This window comes from Cetorhinus maximus, chromosome 20 (assembly GCF_964194155.1).
Source record: "Cetorhinus maximus chromosome 20, sCetMax3.hap1.1, whole genome shotgun sequence".
NCBI lineage: Eukaryota > Metazoa > Chordata > Chondrichthyes > Lamniformes > Cetorhinidae > Cetorhinus > Cetorhinus maximus.
The window spans coordinates 47955497-47975739 of NC_135898.1; the positions used below are offsets into that span (position 1 = coordinate 47955497).

Consider the following 20243-nt stretch of genomic DNA (forward strand, 5'->3'; position numbering starts at 1 on the left):
CGACAGGAGGTCTGCAAGCATCAGTGCTTCATAATATGGATAATCTGTGCATGATGTACTTAGCACAACTGACTCAGAGCAGATATATTCACACCTATTGATAAATATACTATAAGCATTTAATGCACATCATTTCTCTCTCCAGAATAAAGCTGCCCTTAGTAGTGCTGAATTAACAACTGAAAATCCATTTTAGAACATTAATAGAGCTCCGTTCAGCAACACTGAAAATTTCTATATACTCGAGACTTCCTGTACAAAGAATATACAAAATATTATGGAATGAAAATATAACTCTCTTACATATTAGTTAATGCATCCAAGCCTTTGAATAAGTCTTTAGGAAGGGTTTGAAGATTGTTATTCGCCAAACTTCTGTTGAAAGCAAACAAAAGTGAAAGACAATATATTAGTAATATATAATTCTTAAACTGTTACCTCAGCAAATTTTCCTTCAACACTCATTAAAATGGCTTAAGACAGCAAGGGGAAAGTATGAAAGGTACCTTGGACCATCATGTTTCTCATTCTAACGCTTAAAAATTTTGAAAGACCAGTTGATCTCCTGTTTTTACTGCGTTCAGGTTTTTTTTAAATTGAATTTGAGTAGGACTCAGCAGCTAGCATTTCTTAACTCTGCCTGTTCATAAATTCAATCTTGGGTAAATCAGGAGTCTAGGCCTTCAAGTTAGCTGGAACTTGAAATTTTAATGTTTACTGTTACTTTAGCAAAGTTAAATGTTGTTATAGCAGCTAAATGAATAGACTTATTTCTACCTACTTAAGTTTCCAGCTTTGGTCCAGAACTTACATAGCTGCCTTCTGCGCTAGTTGTGAAGTGCATCCCTAGTAATCATACGATCAACAAAACTACTTTGGTCAATCGGAAAGCAAAAGAGATCCCTAATGTCATGCTTCAAGGCTTTTGACATTTGTCATAGATTTAAATAAATTACTTTTTTAATGTTTTGTTTTTAAAAGGTTTAATTTTTTTTAAGTGTGCTTACACATTTTTTGGTAAAAGCTCTTGAGGAAATAGGCAATTAAAACATTATTTTTTTCCAAAAATAACTTTATTCATAAAATTTGTAAAAGTACATAACATAAGTTCAAATTTGACATTACATAAAGTGCAATAAAGGTCAGTTTCTCTCAATACAGTACATGAGGTGGCTCAGTAAGCCTGCCATTACAAGTTATATTTATAATGTACATTTACATTTCATGTCAAATATTCTCTGGTGCGTAACGCCCCATGGTTTCCAGTCCCTCAATATACTATGGCAGGAAGGCCTTAGACCGCAATTAAAACTTTAATGAGCTAGCATTAATGTGGTTTTCCCTACAGGATGTGAATTGCAACCAACTCATCAGATCATCTTGGTCATCAAGAAACGATTCACAGCCAGTGACATATTTGATACCTTTTCTGGCTGTGAACAGTGGGATCAATGCAGGTGAATCAAGTACAACATGCTGTGAGACAGTCAAGCAGCAAATGCTAATAAAAGGTTGGTCTGCAGGAGTAAACAGGTGGCAGAGTATTTTTAAAATGGTGATAGTTTGGGAAATGCTGATGTACAAAGGGACCAGGGTGTCCTTGTTACGCCAATCACTGAAAGCAAGTATGCAGGTGCAGCAAGCAGTGAAGAAGGCAAATGGTATGTTGGCTTCATTGCAAGGGAATTTGAGTACAGGAGCAAGGATGTCTTACTGCAGCTATACATGGCCTTGGTGAGACCACACCTGGAGTATTGTGTGCAGTTTTTGTCTCCTTACTTAAGAAAGGATACACTTGCCATAGAGGGAGTGCAGTGAAGATTCACCAATCTGATTCCTGGGATGGCAGGATTATCGTATGAGGAGGGATTGGGTCGACTAGGCCTGTATTCACTGTAGTTTAGAAGAATGAGGGGATCTCATAGAAACATTTAAAATTTTGACAGGGCTGGACAGACTGGATGCAGGGATGACATTTCCCCTGGCTGGGGGTATCCAGAACAAGGGGTCACAGTCTCAGGATACAGGTTAGGCCATTTAGGGCTGAGATAAGGAAAGATTTCTTCACTCAGAGGGTGGTGAACCTGTGGAATTCTCCACCACAGAAGGCTGTGGAGTCAAGTCACTGAATATATTTAAGAAGTAAATTGATAGATTTCTGGACTCTAAAGCTGTCAAGGGGTTTTGAGAGAAAGCAGGAGTATGGCATTGAGATACAGGATCAGCCATGATCACAGTGAATGGCGGAACCGGCTCGAAGATACGATGACCTACTCCTGCTCCTATTTTCTATGTTTCTAAATAATCATGTTTAACTCGGGTCAGATAGCCCTCCGATATGACGAAGTATGAATGTTCTTCATTTTGTATTATGTTAACATAAGTTGTATTGTCTTAATAGACTGCTGTTCTGCAGCTTTTTAGCTTATCGGTCCATATCAGGGCCTGTCTCAGATTGACGAAACGCACTTACAAAAGACATGAATATTCAGTTCAGGTCACAGAGGGTACTATTGTTACACTATAAAGTATATAGGGCAATGTGAGTCATGTTCCACAAAAATAAAACTCTTGACTTGATTTAATGCTGATTTTAATGTTCAGCTGTTTCCTTATACTCATTAAGCACTGTGCGGACACTGCTCCAACAGATTTTAATTTATTTTTATTTGTTCATAGGATGTGGGCGTCACTGACTAGGCCAGCATTTATTGCCCATCCCCTAATTACCCTTAAGAATGTTGTGGTAAGCTGCCTTCTTGAATCACTGTAGTCCATGTGGTGTAGGTACACATACAGTGCTGTTAGGTAAGGAGTTCCAGGAATTTGATCAGTGAAGGAATGGCGATATGTTTCCAATTCAGGGTGATGAATGGCTTGGAGGGAAACTTCCAGGTGGTGGTGTCTGCTGCTCTTGTCCTTCTAGATGATAGTGGTCATGGGCTTAGAAGGAGCTGGCTAGGGAGGGTTGGTGAGTTCCTGCAGTACATCTTGTATATGGTACACACTGCTGCCACTGTGCGTCAGTGGTGGAGGGAATGAATGTTTGTGGATGAGGTGCAAATCAAGCGGGCTGCTTTGCCCTGGATAGTGTAAAGCTTCTTGAGAGTTGGAGCTGCACTCATCCAGGCAAGAGGAGAGTATTCCATCACATTCCTGACTTGTGCCCTGTAGATGGTGGACAGGCTTTAGGGGGTCAGGAATGAGTTACTCGCTGCAGGGTTCCTAGCCTCTGACCTGCTCTTGTAGCCACAGTATTTATGTGGCTAGTACAGTTCACTTTCTGGTCAATGGTAACCCCCGGGATGTTGGTAGTGGAGGATTCAGTGATGGTAATGCACTGAATGTCAAGGGGCAATGCTTAGATTCTCTCTTGTTGGAAATGCTCATTGCCTGGCACTTGTGTGGCACGAATGTTACTTGCCACTTCTCAGTCCAAGTCTGGATATTGTCCAGGTCTTGCTGCATTTGGACATGGACTGCTTCAGTATCTGAGGAGTCGTTAATGGTGCTTAACATTGTGCAATCATCAGCGAACATCCCCACTTCTGACCTTATGTTGGAAGGAAGGTCATTGATGAAGATGATTGGGCCTTGGACACTATCCTGAGGAACTCCTGCAGTGATGTCCCGGAGCTGAGATGATTGACATCCAACAACCACAACCATCTTCCTTGTGCTAGGTTTGATTCCAACTAGCGGAGAGTTTTCCCCTGATTCCCAATGACTCCAGTTTTGCTGGGACTCCCTGATGCCACACTCAGTCAAATGCTGAATGCTTGATGTCAAGGGCAGTCACTCTCACCTCACCTCTGGAGTTCAACTCCTTTGTCCATGTTTGAACCAAAGTTGTAATGAGGTCAGGAGCCAAGTGGCCCTGGCAGAACCCAAACTGAGCAACAGTGTGCAGATTATTGCTAAGCAAGTGATGCTTGATAGCACTGTTGATCACCCCTATTTAGCAAACACAGCAGAGAATATTCTCATTAGTTGAGGCTGTATTCAAACCAAAATTTCAGCTTCCAGAAGTAAAATTATAGTGTACTGAGTCAGAGGATACTGATGTCTAATTTATGCTTTATTTATAGCTTGTGATTTCTACTCTAAATTTAAGGCTGTACACCCATTTGTATTGTAGGTCTAAATCTTGAGACTTTTTTTTTGCTGTATTGCAATGAATAGGTAATTTATTTGATTACTGAAATGAACATGTTACTGATATAGAACAAAACTGTTAGTTGTGAAATAATCCAACAGAATATAAACAACTCAGTTGAGGGTAGCATGGATTGGGCAGAAATCAGGGGATATTTCATTCGTGAACTGATCCCTAAATATTAAATGTCTGTCAGTAATCTTCTGCCACCAATGCAGTATTACGGAGAATGTTCTGTTACGTTACTCGGTTTAATGTCTTAACCAGGAAATGGTAGCTCTGACAGTGCAGCACTGCCTCAGTACTTCACTGAAGTACTGGCCTAAATTATATGTTCAAATTCTGGTCTGTGACTTAAACTCATGATCTTCTGGTTAAGATGTGAGAGTTGTGCCAAACTGACATGCAGACTTTGCATATCATGATTTTCAGAAAGCTTTTACAACATGCTGCATAGACAACTACTAGAAAAGATTATATAATATGGTATTGCTGGTCAAGGAGTATGCTGCATTGGTAATTGATTGCAACCTTGCAGGGAGAGAGTTGCTGCCATTGTGGGGGACATCAGGAGTGGAGTTCCACAGGGCTCTAAATTAGGACCATTGCTGTTCTTGGCTTTTTGAAGATTTGGATTAGAATATTCATTGAATCTTTCACAACTATTCAAATGACAAAAATGGAATTTGTACAGGTGTTGGGAATTCAGTCCCGATCAATAGTTAGCTGCAGGATTTAGGGAGGGAATGGGTTCAAGTGCAACAGATGACCTTGAATTTGGCAAAAATGCAGTGTTATGTACTTGGTTTTAGGAAACTATATAATTGAATAGCATGAAGGGGTTCCTGCTGATGGTTGTGGATCAGGAGGGACTGGAGGATCATAATTTATAAGTAATTAAAGATTTACAAGCTACATAATAAGACTATTAGATAAGGCAAACATAATTTTAGGCTGTACTGCTAATACAGTACTGACCAAAGAACACGCTACTTGGAATACTGTGTCCAGTTCTGGTCCCTACACATAGTGGGGAAGCAGCCTGGGGAAGATAGAGAAGATGGTGACCAAAATTATATTATGTCATAGCTATCAGGATAGGCTTAATGAAATGGGACCATTTTCGCTAGAGAAATGCAGAAATAGAGAGAATATGACTGTAGTCTTTAAAACAATGAAAAGATAAGATTCTGACAGTTGGATTGGCCATTCAAAATTAATGTACAACTAAAGGGTCTGCACATAAAGGCAAAGAGTTAGACTTTAGGAAATGTTCCTTCAGAGTGACTGCACTCAGGGGCAGATTTCCTCATGTCTATTTCATTAATTATAATTACACCTTTTAGGGGTAAAGCTTCTACTTGCCCAAACAAGGTCAAATGATCTCCCAGTCTAGATGTTTCATTATCCCTAGCTGGATGAAAATGAGCAGATTTGTCATTCACCTTGCTTGGGGGAGAGGGCACAAGCCTGGAACTCAACCTGACACTCCCCCCAATCCCATCTTTGTAACATGGGCTGATGGGAATAATGTGGAAATGCTTCCAAGGGTACCCTGGCAACCTGTCGGCTCCTGAGACATACACCTGTCACTATCCACATTTTGAGGCAACTTTCCTTTGGCTGACATTGAAAATGCACCCATAGTGGTGCAATGCTGAGCTCCATCCAGTTTATGCAAACTTTGTCAGAATCGCCAGTGGTTTTGCTGGGGATCAAAGGCCCATCAGCATTTAGGTCAACCTCATCAAAGAAATGTAGTGAAATGATTTGCTCCTTCTGCAGCTATCCTAATTGCCTAGTTAAAGTGCTTTTCCAAATGATCCCTTTTGCTATTCATCAAAGCCTCAAACATTTGTTTCATGTTCAAAGGAATTAAGGCTCACATTTAAAAATTAATTTGGGTGTGGTCATACTTGGTACATGAGGACCAATGGAATGACATAATACAACATGGCGGGATTTTTCCCCCTATAAAATTGACATAGCATTAAGTGAATTTGTGAACTCGCCTGGGAAGGAATTCTATTCTAAGGCAAATGCCCACTTGAACTAGCCAAGTTATTAAGAGATACGGGTAAGGATGCATCAAACACACAATCTTAGAACTCTCAAAAGCATAATTCTAATATTGTTGACAGTTATACTTTGCCAGTTCATGAAGTATCATAGGACAGAATTTTATGTATGACGTGCAGGTGGCGGAGCCTGCATGTCAGCGCTTAAAATGTCGCGCGCTGACGTCGGGCGAGCGTCCCGACATCAGCGCGTGCCATTGCGATATTTAGGTGGGCAGGTGCGCTATAAAGCGCGACGTGCGCCCACCATTAATTAAATGCCTTATTAAGGCCCTTAACTCGGCAATCGACGCCGAATTTGAGGCTCCCATGCGATCTTTGGCTCGGCGCACGGGCAGGCGGGTAAGTGATTTTTTAACAAACTTCATCCATGGGTGGGATATGTGCGCTCAGAGGTGTTGTTAATGTTTTATCTGAAGTATTTATTGCAGAAAATGTTTTAAACTTGCCTGTGTGATTGTTAGCAGTTCAGATCGATTTCCAACAGCTTTTTCTGTACTTTGAAGCTTCAGCTCACCAGTCTGCAGACAGTAACCTTTTTCGGGCCTGCAGCTTTCCGGAGGCCTCCATTTAGCCTGGGTATGGGTTCTGACATCACCACTGGAGGCAGCTCCTCTGAGGAGGGAGGGCTAGAATAAGGAGAAGGCCAGGGGTGGACAATCAGCCTCCAGGGGAACCACCTTTGGGAGGCCAGGCGCAGGTACAAGGGGTGCAGGGCGAAGAGGTTGTCCAAGGTGGAAGGGGCCGCAGAAGATGCTACTATCCTGCTGCCAGGGTATACAGGCGGCGAAGCAGCTACCTCAATATGACCGAGGTGCAGTGCCAAAGGAGGCTCCGACTGTCAAGGGGGACAGTGAACTATATCTGTCAGATGATTGGCCCTGAGATATCTCCTAACTGTGTGGATGGATACCCCACGCCAGCGGCTCTGAAGCTCACAGTTGGCCTCCACTTCTATGCGCCTGGCTCCGTCCAGGGCTCGGTAGGTGATCTTTGTGGTGTCTCCCAATCAGCTGTCCACACTTGTGTCAAGCAGGTTACAGGCGCTCTGTTCAGACGTGCATTGACCTTCATCCACTTCCGCTACGGCCAGGCAAGTCAGGCACAGCAAGCCAGGGGGTTTGCGGAGATTGCTGGCTTCCCCCGCGTCCAGGGTGCAATAGACTGTACACACGTCAAGGCGCCAGCAGGTGAACCCGGTTCCTTCGTCAACATGAAGGGCTTCCACTCCATGAACGTGCAGATAGTGTGTGATCACAGGATGCAGATTCTACAAGTTTGTGCAAGGTACCCAGGCAGCTCCCACGACGCCTACATCCTCAGACACTCCCAGGTGCCGGGGCTCTTCAGTGCTCCAGCTCGGCTGTTTGGATGGCTGCTGGGTGACAAGGGCTATCCCCTCAGAAGGTGGCTCATGACGCCTCTCCGCCATCCAAGAACAGAAGCTGAGCAGCGCTATAATAGGAGCCACGGCACCAAAGGGCTGTGGCGGAGAGAGCCATCGGTCTTCTCAAGATGCGCTTCCATTGCTTGGACCACTCAGGGGGCGCACTCCTAGATTGCGTCTCTGTGATAGTGATAGCATGCGGTGCTCTGTACAATCTTGCGCTGGAAAGGGGGGGATGCAGTTGACGATGAAGACCTTGATGCAGTGGATGAGGCTGCACATGATGAATCCAGCAGTGGCTCAGAGGATGAGGAAGCACAGGGCAATGATGAGGGGCAGCACGCCGACCCGCTACTACACCAAGGAGGCAGGAACATCTGGGACACTTTAATCCAACGAACCTTCAGCTAGCTCCACACACATGTATCTGCAGGATCAGCATTGCCTGGCGCTTCCACACGTGGCACTTAGGTGCTACATCTTCCACCTCATCAGCTGCAACTAAGGGCTTAGTACAGAAACATCAATGTCCACTGAAACACTCATGATATGTCTGTGAAACACAAATGCAGCACAAAGGAAACACCCTCAGCCATGGTCAGAAATGTGGACTTTATTGCCACCAAAATAAACAACAAACGTCGCTCTGACGCAGATAATGAAACATTCCCTAATCTAGGGCCATCACAAAATCACCAGTGACATACCCGTGGAGTGCCTCATGTGCCTTATGCTTACATTTGCGGGAGCTACATCTTGGTGCTGCCCCATTGCTCGGAGTGGCTTCTGAGACAGCCTGCTGACTCTGCTGTCCTGTTAGCCTCAATGACCTTGGCGGCCGTCCACTAGCCGGTGGAGCCTGTGCTGGCCCCGCCTGGGAGGGAGTGGCCAGTTCCAGGACTGGCACCTCCCCAGTTGTCGCAGCCTCAATGGATGCAACGGTCACTGGCAGAGGGGCGGAGGAGCTGCTGCCCTCATCCGGAGCGCCCTGAGAGGAGCTCGCAGCTGCTGCACCGACGTGAGGTCACATTGGACCTCCCTGCTCACTGCAGATGATGGGCGCCGAGCTGGGACACTTGGTGCCCAGAACATCTCCCACATTGCGACTGACCACCTGTGGCCATTAACGTTGTGAGGGCTTGCAGGTCCAAGCGTAACCCAATCAGATGATTCTCAATCTGTTGGAAGCCCCTCTCCATGAGAGTCGCCAATCTCTCAATGGAGGAAGCCTGAAGCTCTGTCCTGAGGTTCATGCCATCACTGACACTCTGCCTGGATTCCTCCATGACAGAGACCAAGTGAAGCACACCCTCATGCAACCCTGCCAGATGCTCCTGCGCACCCTGCCGCTTGTCCTGCAGCTGCTGCATGGCTGATATCTCCAGAGGCACGTCATCACTGCCCGACTCAGCATGTGCCTGGTCCCCTGCAGTCCTCCAGCTGCTGGCGCCATTGGCACTCTCTGTCCCTGCCATCTCCTCCAGCGATTGTGAAGTGCCCTCTCCACTGTGCCCTGGGATATTAGCTGACGTCATAATCCCCACCAATGTGGTAGTCGCTGCGCTGGTGCCTGGCTGGCTGAAATGATGTGACGCAAGTTGCAAGTGATGCCCCTTAGGTGTGATGGGGGGCTCTGGACTTGTTCCTGACGGCCATGTGGTGGTGATACTGAAATTGACAACAAGGACAGTGCATCAGTTAGCATTCAGTCAGTAACACCGTTCATCCCTTTTTCCCCAGGCTCAAAATGCACTCAACCTTCAAGAACCTAAGGAGACGAACATTGGTGTGGTGGTAAATAGTCAAGAGGAGGCCCAAACATTACACGCGCATATAGACAGACTGGTCAGATGGCCTAAAGAATGCCACATGGAATGTTATGTGGATAAGTGTGCGGTTAAGCACTTGGGCAAGACAAACAAGGTACGGGAATACATGAGTATGGTAGGACCGTGGGAAGTCACGACGATTACAGGGACCTTGCTGGGTAGACCCATTAAGGTAGCAGAACAGGAACATAAGGCGTTTAACAAGGTCAAAGCCAGACTTGCCCTTATTAGCCGAGGAATAGAATGTAGGAGAAGGGAGGTCATGTTGCAAGTGCAGAAAACGCTGTCAAGGCCACATCGACACTTCTGCGTTCAATTGTGACCGGCGCTTCATGGGAGGGATGGCATCGGAGTGGGGAGAGTGCAGAGGTTCCTGACCTGGATGCATGCTGGCCTGGAGAGCTGGTGTTATGAGGAAACATTGCATACACTTGCGACATTTGCTGTGGAGCACAGGAGATTGACGGGTCACATTATTGACCTTCATACCATTATGAGGGGCATAGAACGGGTGGACACAAAGCAACATTTCCCCTTCGTGCAGGGATGACTCACGTGGTGGCATTTAGTTAAGTTGAGTGCCATGAGGTTGACAGGTGAGGTGCTGAGGATCTTTTGGGCAGAGTAATGTGGGGTGCACTGGCTGAAAGGGTGGTGGAGGTACAAACCCTCCTAAGATGCAATAAGTCTTTGGATGTGCAGCAGCGATGCCATGGCATGTTAGGCCATGGGGATAGTGGTCACAAATGGGATAAGGTGACTTTGGAAGGTGCTAGAGATGCGCATCCTCAAGGGGCCGAGGGACCTTTGTGTGTGACCCACACGTCTGACTGTATCAGTCTGTGAATGAGCAGTGTTGCAGCATTAATGATTGCAGCAACCATCAGTGCTTTTGGATGGTGGGGAGACAGAGTGGATGGGACTGTGGCCCTCAAATACCTGGCCGCTGCACCCCAGCCTCGCCGACACCTGCTGACCTGGCCGCCTGCCTTCTCCACAGCTCCTTGGCCTGCTCCTCATATGTGGTTACGTGCTGCAGCACAGCGTGCCCGCCACCAGTCCGCAAACGCTCCCAGCTATTGTGCTCTGTTTTTGCCTGCAGAACAGAGAAGAGCATTTATTGGGGCTGATCGCTCATGTACTCTGCACGCGCACGCTGCACCCCAACCACAGTGGCCCATCTGAGGCCTCCAGCGGCTCCTGTCCACACTACTGGTGATCAGTCACCAGAAGATAGTACGGCTGCTCCCAACTCCCTCCCCCAACGGACACCTTGGACACATTTGGCGTCCATCACTTTGAATAACACACGGGGTCTTAGAGCCCATGGCAAGGAGGCACAACTAGGTGTGGCGCCGATGCTAGCAGATGGCTCTTGGCCATGACACCTTGAGGCTCCCCTTCCACCATCTCATCACCATCAATATGACATGTGTTGGAGTTCTGAGTATGTGTCTAGCTGCTTCCCCTGCAGGTTGCCCCCAGACTACACAAATGCGACAAACACCAACATATGCTGCGGGGAGAACCCATCTTCTCCTCAACCGCTAAAGCTGATGTAAGCATGGTCAGTACCCTTTTCCCCACCCAGCGTGCGCCAAATGCCCAATGCAGTAACTACACTAAGATGTGGGGCGGGGTGGGGGGGGGCCTCAAAGGCTAAGGCTGTCTGCTGGGATAAATGGCCAAGGCCGACATGGTACTCACCCTTCCAGAGCGCAACAAATCATTGAAGCGTTTGCAGCACTGGGTTCCTGTGCGCCGCATAGCATCTTGAGAGCTTACTGCCTCCACCACCTCCTGCCACGACTGCCTGGTCATGTGGGGGGCCCTCCTCCTCCCAATCTTGGGAAACAACACCTCCCGACGATTTGACACCTCTTCGAGGAGTGCAGCAAGGCAGGCATCGGAGAACCGAGGGGCACATTGGCCCCCCGCTGGCCTACCCTGCAGCCTGTCCCCCTCCTCCTCTGCCCTGACCTCCTCTGGAGCCCGGTTGCTGGCCATGGTGAACTGCCTAAAGGATGCTGCCTGGCCTTTCTTTATACAGACTGCTGGTTCCCCATTGGAACCTGCGGTCTGTACACGCCTGCTGCACATTTGAATTTCCCGCTCCACACGGGAGTCTGAAACCCGCTGGGCGGGCCTTAATTGGCTTGCCCGTGCAATATGGCGGCGTGGCCCGTTTTGCTGGCGGAGATCGGCTATGCGCCCGCCGCCGATTGGGTCGGGCCCGCCCACCCAACAAACATAAAATTCTGTCTATAGTGACTGGCCATATGCTACATACCTAATCCATTTCAGTGGCCAGCAAAAGAATCATGCTACCAAAGAGCTATCTATATCATAGTTGGGCAATTTTCAACTTCACCATCTGGTTGTGAGGTGATGGGGGTTGGGGGGGTTAGTGGGTGGGTCAGTTTTCTAAACCAAACTTGCAGACCATTTGCCTACTGGAAACAGCACGCAGATGCAAACAACTTTTGACACCAACTGTAAAACCTGTTCTCCTGCATTATACTTTGCCTGAAGTTTTGGGATGCTTCTACCCTACTTCATCCTGCATTGATCCTTATAAAGTAGCACACAACACTTTTTCCTTCACATTTTGCTTCACTTGTCTCACTTAAATGGATTACTCCCATTGGACTTCTTATTTAGAGCTAAAGCAAACCTACTGCCTAATTTTAGGGCCATCTGCCTATGACACCTAGGGATGGCGACTGCTAGAAAGGTGATAATTTTATTGCTAATTTTGAAATCTATGGTTAATTTTATTTTTCCAATGTTGACTGCCCATGTGTGCCAAGTATCATTTCGTGGCTCTTGCTTTGCCATTCACCAAATGCCAATAGACCTCTGTTGTAAATGAGCTATTCCGAGTAAATAAGGCTACCCTGTTCAAAGATAATAAAACTGGATTTAGGGCCCCTTAATCCAATAATGAATTCTCTTTTCCTGAACTCAGCAGCATTAAAAGCAGAAAATTGATCGATCTGGGCAAGGCAGTTCACCACTTGAATACCTGCTGTAGTAAATTATATGCTGATACTTTAGATTTAAGAAATCAATTAGTATAATTATGTATTTCCAGATCATTCAGTGAAAGGCTGGGACTATTTGGCAAATTCTCACAATATAAATAAATAATTTAATGTAAAATATTAAATAAAGGTGAAACATTAATCTAGTGACTTCAATGATTTTGTATTCATTTTAAATATTAGAACCAAGGTTATTTGGACATTTACTAATTAAATAACAGCAACATACTTACAAATGAGTAAGTGCCCTGAGGCCTCGGAAAGCGTGCCTTGAAATGGACTGGATTTTATTGTTCTCTATAAAACTGGAGAAATATTAAGTGTTATACCATATTGATTATTACAAAAATCACGCTAATGTGCTTAATTTTCATTCCAGTAGGAACATTTACTTACAGATATTTCAGGTGATTCAGACCCTTGAATGCATCATCAGCAATCGAATAAAATGTGTTTGAAGTAAACAAACTGTCAAAAAATTAATAGCTGATTAAAGTTTATAAAACCATACATAATTTTAAGCTTAATATTATTCATAACCAATAAACTATTCCTATTTCAAAGCTACACCAAGAAGAATTTAAAGTTGACAAAAAAAGTGTATCATATGAAACATGACGGTAAATTTGTGCTTCCTGACCAAAACCTATACAGCCTAAAAAACTGTTATGCACTTGTACACCATTTTGATGGTAGTATATTGATTACATTTCTCCCAGTTTTGTGATTCTTCCCCCAACCCAGCATATTCTTTATTGACTGAGCCTAACGCCTCTGCAGCAAATAGGCATGTGGCCTATTTCCAGATCAGTGAAGCCAAGTAAGGACCACCCAGGTATAACCATCCCCTCACACCTGCTAGGCATCTCTTGCTTATTCATGCAGATCAGATCAACAAATGAGTGGAGTGGGGCCTAAATTAGCATCTGTTACTGCTCTGTGGCTTTCCATCTGAAAATTCAGCATCACCAAGCCCATCGTACACTTATACTATGCAATGTCTGCTTTGATAATGACTCGTTTCCAGAAATTGTAGCTTTATGTAATTCTTTATGCAAAAACGACATCACTCTGCTCAAAATGTTATAAGTAGATTGGAGTATCCAAACTATTTGATGTTAACAATTATTTGACACCAGTAGAATTGACTTTAAATGAACTCTACTGATGATCAGATCCACAAGTCTTAAGAAGCCCCATAACAACTGAATAAACAGTATCTTAAATAAATGAGCTGTGTTGATTACAAATTAATTTTAATGGCTTGATTAGATGGGTTCATTACAGTAACTGAAATTTAGATAACATTAATGTTAAAACATTGCTTTTCATACCAAGATAGGCTCAATGTAATTACTTGTGAAGTACTGTATTTCAAACAGCTGGCATTTATATAGCACGTTTAATGTAGGAAAATATCCCAAGGCATTTTACAGAGCAGTAAGAAAAGAAAAACAGATGCCGATCTAAAGAGGGAGATATAAGGAAGGGTGAACAAAAGGAAATCTGTAAAAGAAAAGCTTACATAGTCCTTATAAGAGAAAAGATGGCAGGAGGTGCAAATGGGGCATAAACACCGGCATAGACAGGTTGGGCCGAATGGCCTGTTTCTGTGCCATATATTCTATGTTTTGAATGCTGTTACAATCTACATTTTAGGAAAACAACAAATTAATGCTACTTTTGTATAATTCCATATAAACACACAAGGACTGATATAGAACGGAAGACACCTGGCATGCTCAAACATGTTAATTCTCACCGGTCAAAAGATTCTTGAATAGAGATGTGAGACCACTGTGGCCCCAGTGAAGCCAGAAAGTGAAAAGGAAGACAGGAGCCAGGGTATAAGGTGTACACTGTGTTCATTAGACCCTGTGCACTAAAATTGTGCACCTTCTATTAATAGTATATTAATTATATCTGACTGTATGCAGGTAGTGGGCACTAACTTGGGATTCACTTTGTGCTCTTATAAATAGACATCTACTTGAACTGGTGGGGGTGGGGTTAGGAGGTGTATGATTGTAATGTGTAAATCTGTAAATAAATGTTTATAAAAGTGCATATAGGTTGGCTTCAGTTCTAACATTCACCAACTGGCTTCCTGGAATATGAACATTATAACAAAGAATGATTGCTTAAAGATGACAGTTGGAAACTCAAAAAAAAAGGAATTTTCAAACAAAAAACTAAAATCCTAGGGGACATTGTGGAAAACAGCAGAAAACAAGTGTAAATTGAGAGGGTGTGATTATCCTCTGATGTTCTCAAGAGTCTGAACCATATGACTAGTGGAAGCATAAAACTGATCTATGAACATAAGTTATGTTCTTCTAAAGAGGAAACGAGGTATAGCCTTGATGTTGTTGCCAAAAGCAAATTCAAAAGTAAAGTATTTTGTGAGATGGATACTCATAAGTTGGATAATGATGAAGGTCTGGACCTTCTACCAGAGTTTATGGATGAAACCTGCAAGAAAGATGATGTGTTAAATGCTCACGTGTTTTGCGATGTAGGTCCTGAGGAACAGAATATGGTAGATCAAGGGCTGGAGAGTGATGATGCGGGTAATCATGGCACTCTTAACAGAGCTATCACACACAAAGGTCAACTGCCCAGAGTGAGTGCTCAGGTGACATATATTCCAGAGGGGTCTAGTGAATGGAGAGATGCGACAATTATGGGACGAACAAAAAAAGCTACTGACAAGTTTAAATACTGGCTGAATATTTAGACTGAGGCCAAGAAGCAAGGTCAATGGACTGGCAGGATGGGATGAAAGAGTGCAGAGTAAAAAAGCATAGTGCAAGGATTGATAATCACTCTGAAGTGACTCTTGCAATAGAAAACTATCATGTATGGGAGAAAGGACCTCCACTAGTGCGAGGGGGAGATCTCTTGTTAGTAGTCCTGACAGGTATAAAATTGTAAGTAGAGGCAGTATGTTGAATGGCTCAGACAATGAAATAAAGACCACAGAACAGTCTCCAAACAGAACTAGAAGCAGAAGTCCTCACGATCGTGAAGTTCTAGTAATAAATAATAAGACAGGCAAAACAGAGGGAATTAAATAATTGGGGAGAGTTTGGAGTTTATTCTGAAGTACCATATAAGGGTCAACCAGTTTTGTCAAATAGATAGATTTGTACTGAAAAAATCCCTGTAGATGGGATTTCTGAGACTAAAGCATTACAATAGTGACTACATTTCAAAAAGTACTTCATTGGCTGAAGAGTGCTTTGATACACTTTGGTCATGAAAAGCGCTATATAAATTTAAATCTTTGTTTTTAAAGCGAGATCCTAAGGATTTTAAAGAGCAACTAAATGGCACAGGTGTCAGAGTGGATTCTCCTACTCTCCATTACAAAAGTAATCTTGAAAATCTTTTTTAGTTCTTTTGGCCAGATAGTCATGGGATTGTAGGCCATTCAACTTAAAGCCCACATTTCTGCAGGCAATACTTTTCAGAGAGAAGTGTTTCTGAAGCCGCTCAAAAAGGCAGCAGATGTTGAAGAAAATTCTATGGAAACTAAACAAATGCCTTTATGGTCTGAATGATGCTTCCAAGCTGTGGTATTTTTTGGCATGGTCTGTTTTGCTGAAAATAGGCTCTGTTCAACGAAAAGCAATGTGTTATTAGTATCATAAATGGAAAACTTTCAGGCATCTCCATGATGCATGTTGACGATTTCTTATGGGATTGTACTGTGGAACTTGATAAGATTAATAAGATTAGAGTAGAATTTAAAATTGGGATTCAGGCTTGTGAGGTTTTTAAATATATCAATTTAGATTTTAAGTGGAGTTTCTCTGGAATAACTTTAAATCAATAATCCTATTTAGAGCGTGCTCTAACACTGGCTATTATGGAGACAATGGATATGGGATTCTATTTGTCAAAAAAATTAAGTGAAATTCTGTACAATGGGTGTACTTCTTGAATGTTTTGTAGATACTGGTTCATTGTGGGATAATGTACACTGTACGAAAAGTGAGTGAGAAATGTTACAGGTTGACCTTGCTGGCTTGAAACAAATGCTGGAGAGAAAATAAATGTCGAAAAAGGGCAGATGTAAGTCATCAACTGTCTGATTGTTAAACAAAAAGAAATTCTTGTACCAACAAATTGTTAAGGGTCCTAGAGGACGGATGCTCGCAATGTAAAGTTTTGTACAGAATATGGAGGTTTTTGATTTAATTTGTTTTGAAATTTTGGTTGTACATATAAACTCTATTTTCATTTAAAGAGAGGGAAGGGAATCTGTTAATTGCATATTAAATGTTTGTAGGCTGTGGGTGTTAACTAGACTCACTGTGCCCCTATAAATAGACACAGGCTGAAATTGTGGTTGTTGGGTTAAGATCTGTATGATTGTACATAACTCTAAATAAATGCTTATAAATATTTGTAAAGGTAGGCTCCAATTCTATCCTTCATCAACTATCTTTCTGGAATATTAAGAGCTACCCCATAACTTGATTCTTGATTGCTGCACCTAAGTTGCAGCCTCTATGCTTGTGTCCTCCCTTGAAACCCTACCTATTGGTCTGTCCCCTCCCGACAACAAAAAGACAATCATGCCTAGTACCCTTCTCCTTCACACTGGGAAAGTACCCCACATACAACAGGCAGCAAGTAACCATTCACTGGCCTCTACTGCCTAATATCACATCTCTGGCATTCCCAGTATATCACGAGAATGGTACTGAGTGACAATAAAGTAATGCGCTAACCTCACATTATCTAGTGGGTCATGTAGAATCTGCGTAGTGCTGGCAGCAAAGCACTCAGCAGCATTATAAGACCCTGAGTAAACTGATTGGCAAAGGTAGGATAAACTAGCCCCAGTCTGAAGCATTAGTAACTATAGGTGCAGCAATGCTGAACCATTACCAGATAATTCATTCTTATTCTCAAAGAGCACATAGATCCACTTCAGAATGATACCAAAAAATGCAACTTAAGAATCAATCTCACAGAAGCTGGAGGAACTTTATGTTCACAAAACTTCTTTCTGGAATTTCACTGAAACCGGACTTCATGAATGACCTAAAAACAAAATGAACTCATAAATCAGAACAAACAGATACTTGCTGCAACTAGTAAATCTCACTGCACTGGAGCATCATAAATCTAAAACAAAATTGCACACAGTATCAAATAAAGTAGAGTTTGGAAATTTCAATTAAATGTCTGTTCTTTCATTGATTTAAAATAACTCAACTCTAATTGTACATATTCCTTTCCAAAGAAAGCAGCTATCAGTACATTTACTATTTATTGCACATACAAACCAAACCAAACACCAGGGAATCTCCACTTACTAAATGTTAGTTACATGTATAGATACATATGTACATACGGATAAGTTTCATTACACTCAGTTTATAACAAAATTAATGCAGTTCTGGAGATGTAATACTTACAAATGAATTATTTCAGGGGGAAAACTCTGAGGAATCAATTTTCTGTTGTCACACTGGGCGGTTTCTTCAGTACATATACAACTTTCAGGGCATTTCACCGGTCTAGGTCTTCTTGCACCCATTTTAAAAAAAAGGAGGCTCAGTATCCATAATAAGAAAGTGAATCTTACTGCAGATTTACTAGCACTTTCCATTATGAATCCACTCAGCACAACGACTCTGCCAAATATTCCTGAACATAAACAGTTCTTGATGTTTTCTATTTCTTGCTTTCTGGCAAAGCAACTCTTCCTTTGAATGTTTTGATCAATCTGCAGTAGTTACACAATGCACTATGCACACATTAAGCTCCCGTTAGCTCCCTCTCCATTATGATGCACAACTTATGCAATTGAAATTTTCTCTACTTATAGCACAGGGGACGTTCTATTCACAATTCCTTGCATATAAAACCAGTTATGTGAACATGCAAAAAAAAAATAGCCCTTATCTCAACCAATGTAAGTATCCAGAACCACCCCCAGTATTTGTGTCAGTTCAAAACTCTGGAATGGATCACAGAAATTGCAACTGAAAACTTCAAGCTGGTTTGAAAACTTGGAAGGTACAATGGAAAAATAAAATATACAAGTCTGAATGTGATTTATTCTTTTGGATCTCCTCAAACACAATAAAATCACATTTTTCTTATTTCTAAACTTTCAGGTTTATTTTAAAAAAGTCGTTGTTTCCTGTAAATTTATTTTAGTGTGGTCTATTGAACGGACTGGTCAAATGGGAAGCCTGATCACAAAATGTACGACAGTTCCCTACTACCCTGATCATTTATTATTTTCTACCACAATTTACAGCTCAGTCAGCAACCAAATGAGAGTAGATGCAGTGAACTACTTTAGAAATTATTCAATCATGGCTGACCATATACAAGTCAAGGTTACTGGACTCAAATTGCATAAACCTACACTGAATTGGCAATAACAAACAGAATGTTTATCTTCATCAGCAACTCCGCCTATTGCTTTATGATCTAAAAAATCCACTAACATTTTCACAAACAAGGGAATAATAAACATTGCCAGATTACTGTTTTGTCACCAAGTTCAGTTGCTGAAACATGGACCTGGCTGATGTGAATAGGGTATTTTCAACTGCTAATACCTAACAGTCTCATAGGGGAATCATATGACTGAACTACATCCCAAAAAGGGAAAACTCCCTTACACAGATGCTATTAATTTATTTGCTTTTAAGTGTAATTACACATCATCCCCTTGGCAGTGTTTTGAAATTAACAGAAAAATCTGAGAGTAGTTTTCAGAATAAACATATATTTGGTATCTTCTATAGGTCCATTATGTACAGATGATTTTGGTAACCATTGCCCTCAATGCATGCTGATAAAGGGTAGCTTTGTAAAACTCTACATTAACACTCCTAAACTATTTGAAATGTAATTTGCAAAAAACCTCCAAAGAAACAATAATTTGAAGATTGCTGCTGCAATGGAGGGATTAACTGACAATTATTTTTGATTTTTGAAAGTTGCAAAAGTGTTTCACTTACAACTTTACAGTTTTCAGTGAATAAGCAAAAGGTCATTTTCCATGCCTGGAGAACAGATAAGGCAAGAATACAGAAAAAGCAATAGTTCTCATGAACTGAAACATTGGGCAAGGATGTCGGAAAAGGCAGTTCAGAAACTATAAAATTATTTGGGCAGGATAATGTTGTATGAAATTTAATTGTTACACAGAGGAAAGGAAAATAAATGGCACACATGTTCCATGAATGGTACAGAAATAGCTAAAGACTTAGTATCAACATATCCAAGCCAGATAGAGCAGCAACCAAAATATAAGCTGATCCTAATTACAGAATGATACTTATTGTACCTGTGTTTTGCTTCAGTTTATGGTCATTCTATTATAGGATTGTTCAACATACGGCCCACAGGCCACAATCCGGCCCACCATGTCTCTCTATCCAGCTCGCGCACTCGTTGTTCAAAGTGTAAATGAAAGATCTACAAGGAGCTGTTCCACCAATCACAGGCCAGTTCTCTCCCACATTTGGTGCTAATAAGCTCACCCATAAGCCTATCAGCAGCAAATGTGGAACAGAAACAGTCTGCGATTGGAGGGGCAGTGTGAAGGTGAGTAGCCATGGTGCATTCTCTCTTCACCTTTGGTCACGCTCTCTCTCTCTTGTCTTTCCATGCTGATACCAGCCCATTAAAGGAAATCAGGGATCAAGATGGTGGAGCTAGGCAGGGAGGCCATGAGGAACAGCAGTTGCAGCAACAACACCCGCCTGGGGC

General features: G+C 42.7%; 1 protein-coding gene across 1 annotated transcript in view; it reads right to left on the bottom strand.

Annotated features, from left to right (window-relative positions):
* Positions 1–18401, bottom strand: part of lgi1b (leucine-rich, glioma inactivated 1b) — a 32760-nt gene extending 14359 nt beyond the window's left edge. The window contains exons 1-5 of the mRNA XM_078566024.1: positions 17927–18401; positions 17478–17549; positions 12891–12962; positions 12728–12799; positions 304–375 (exon numbers count right to left, since the gene is read on the bottom strand). Coding sequence (XP_078422150.1) covers positions 304–375; positions 12728–12799; positions 12891–12962; positions 17478–17549; positions 17927–18120 — 482 coding nt within the window. The 5' untranslated portion in view covers positions 18121–18401. The remainder of the gene's footprint in view (positions 1–303; positions 376–12727; positions 12800–12890; positions 12963–17477; positions 17550–17926) is intronic.
* Between the last annotated feature and the right edge of the window lie 1842 nt (positions 18402–20243).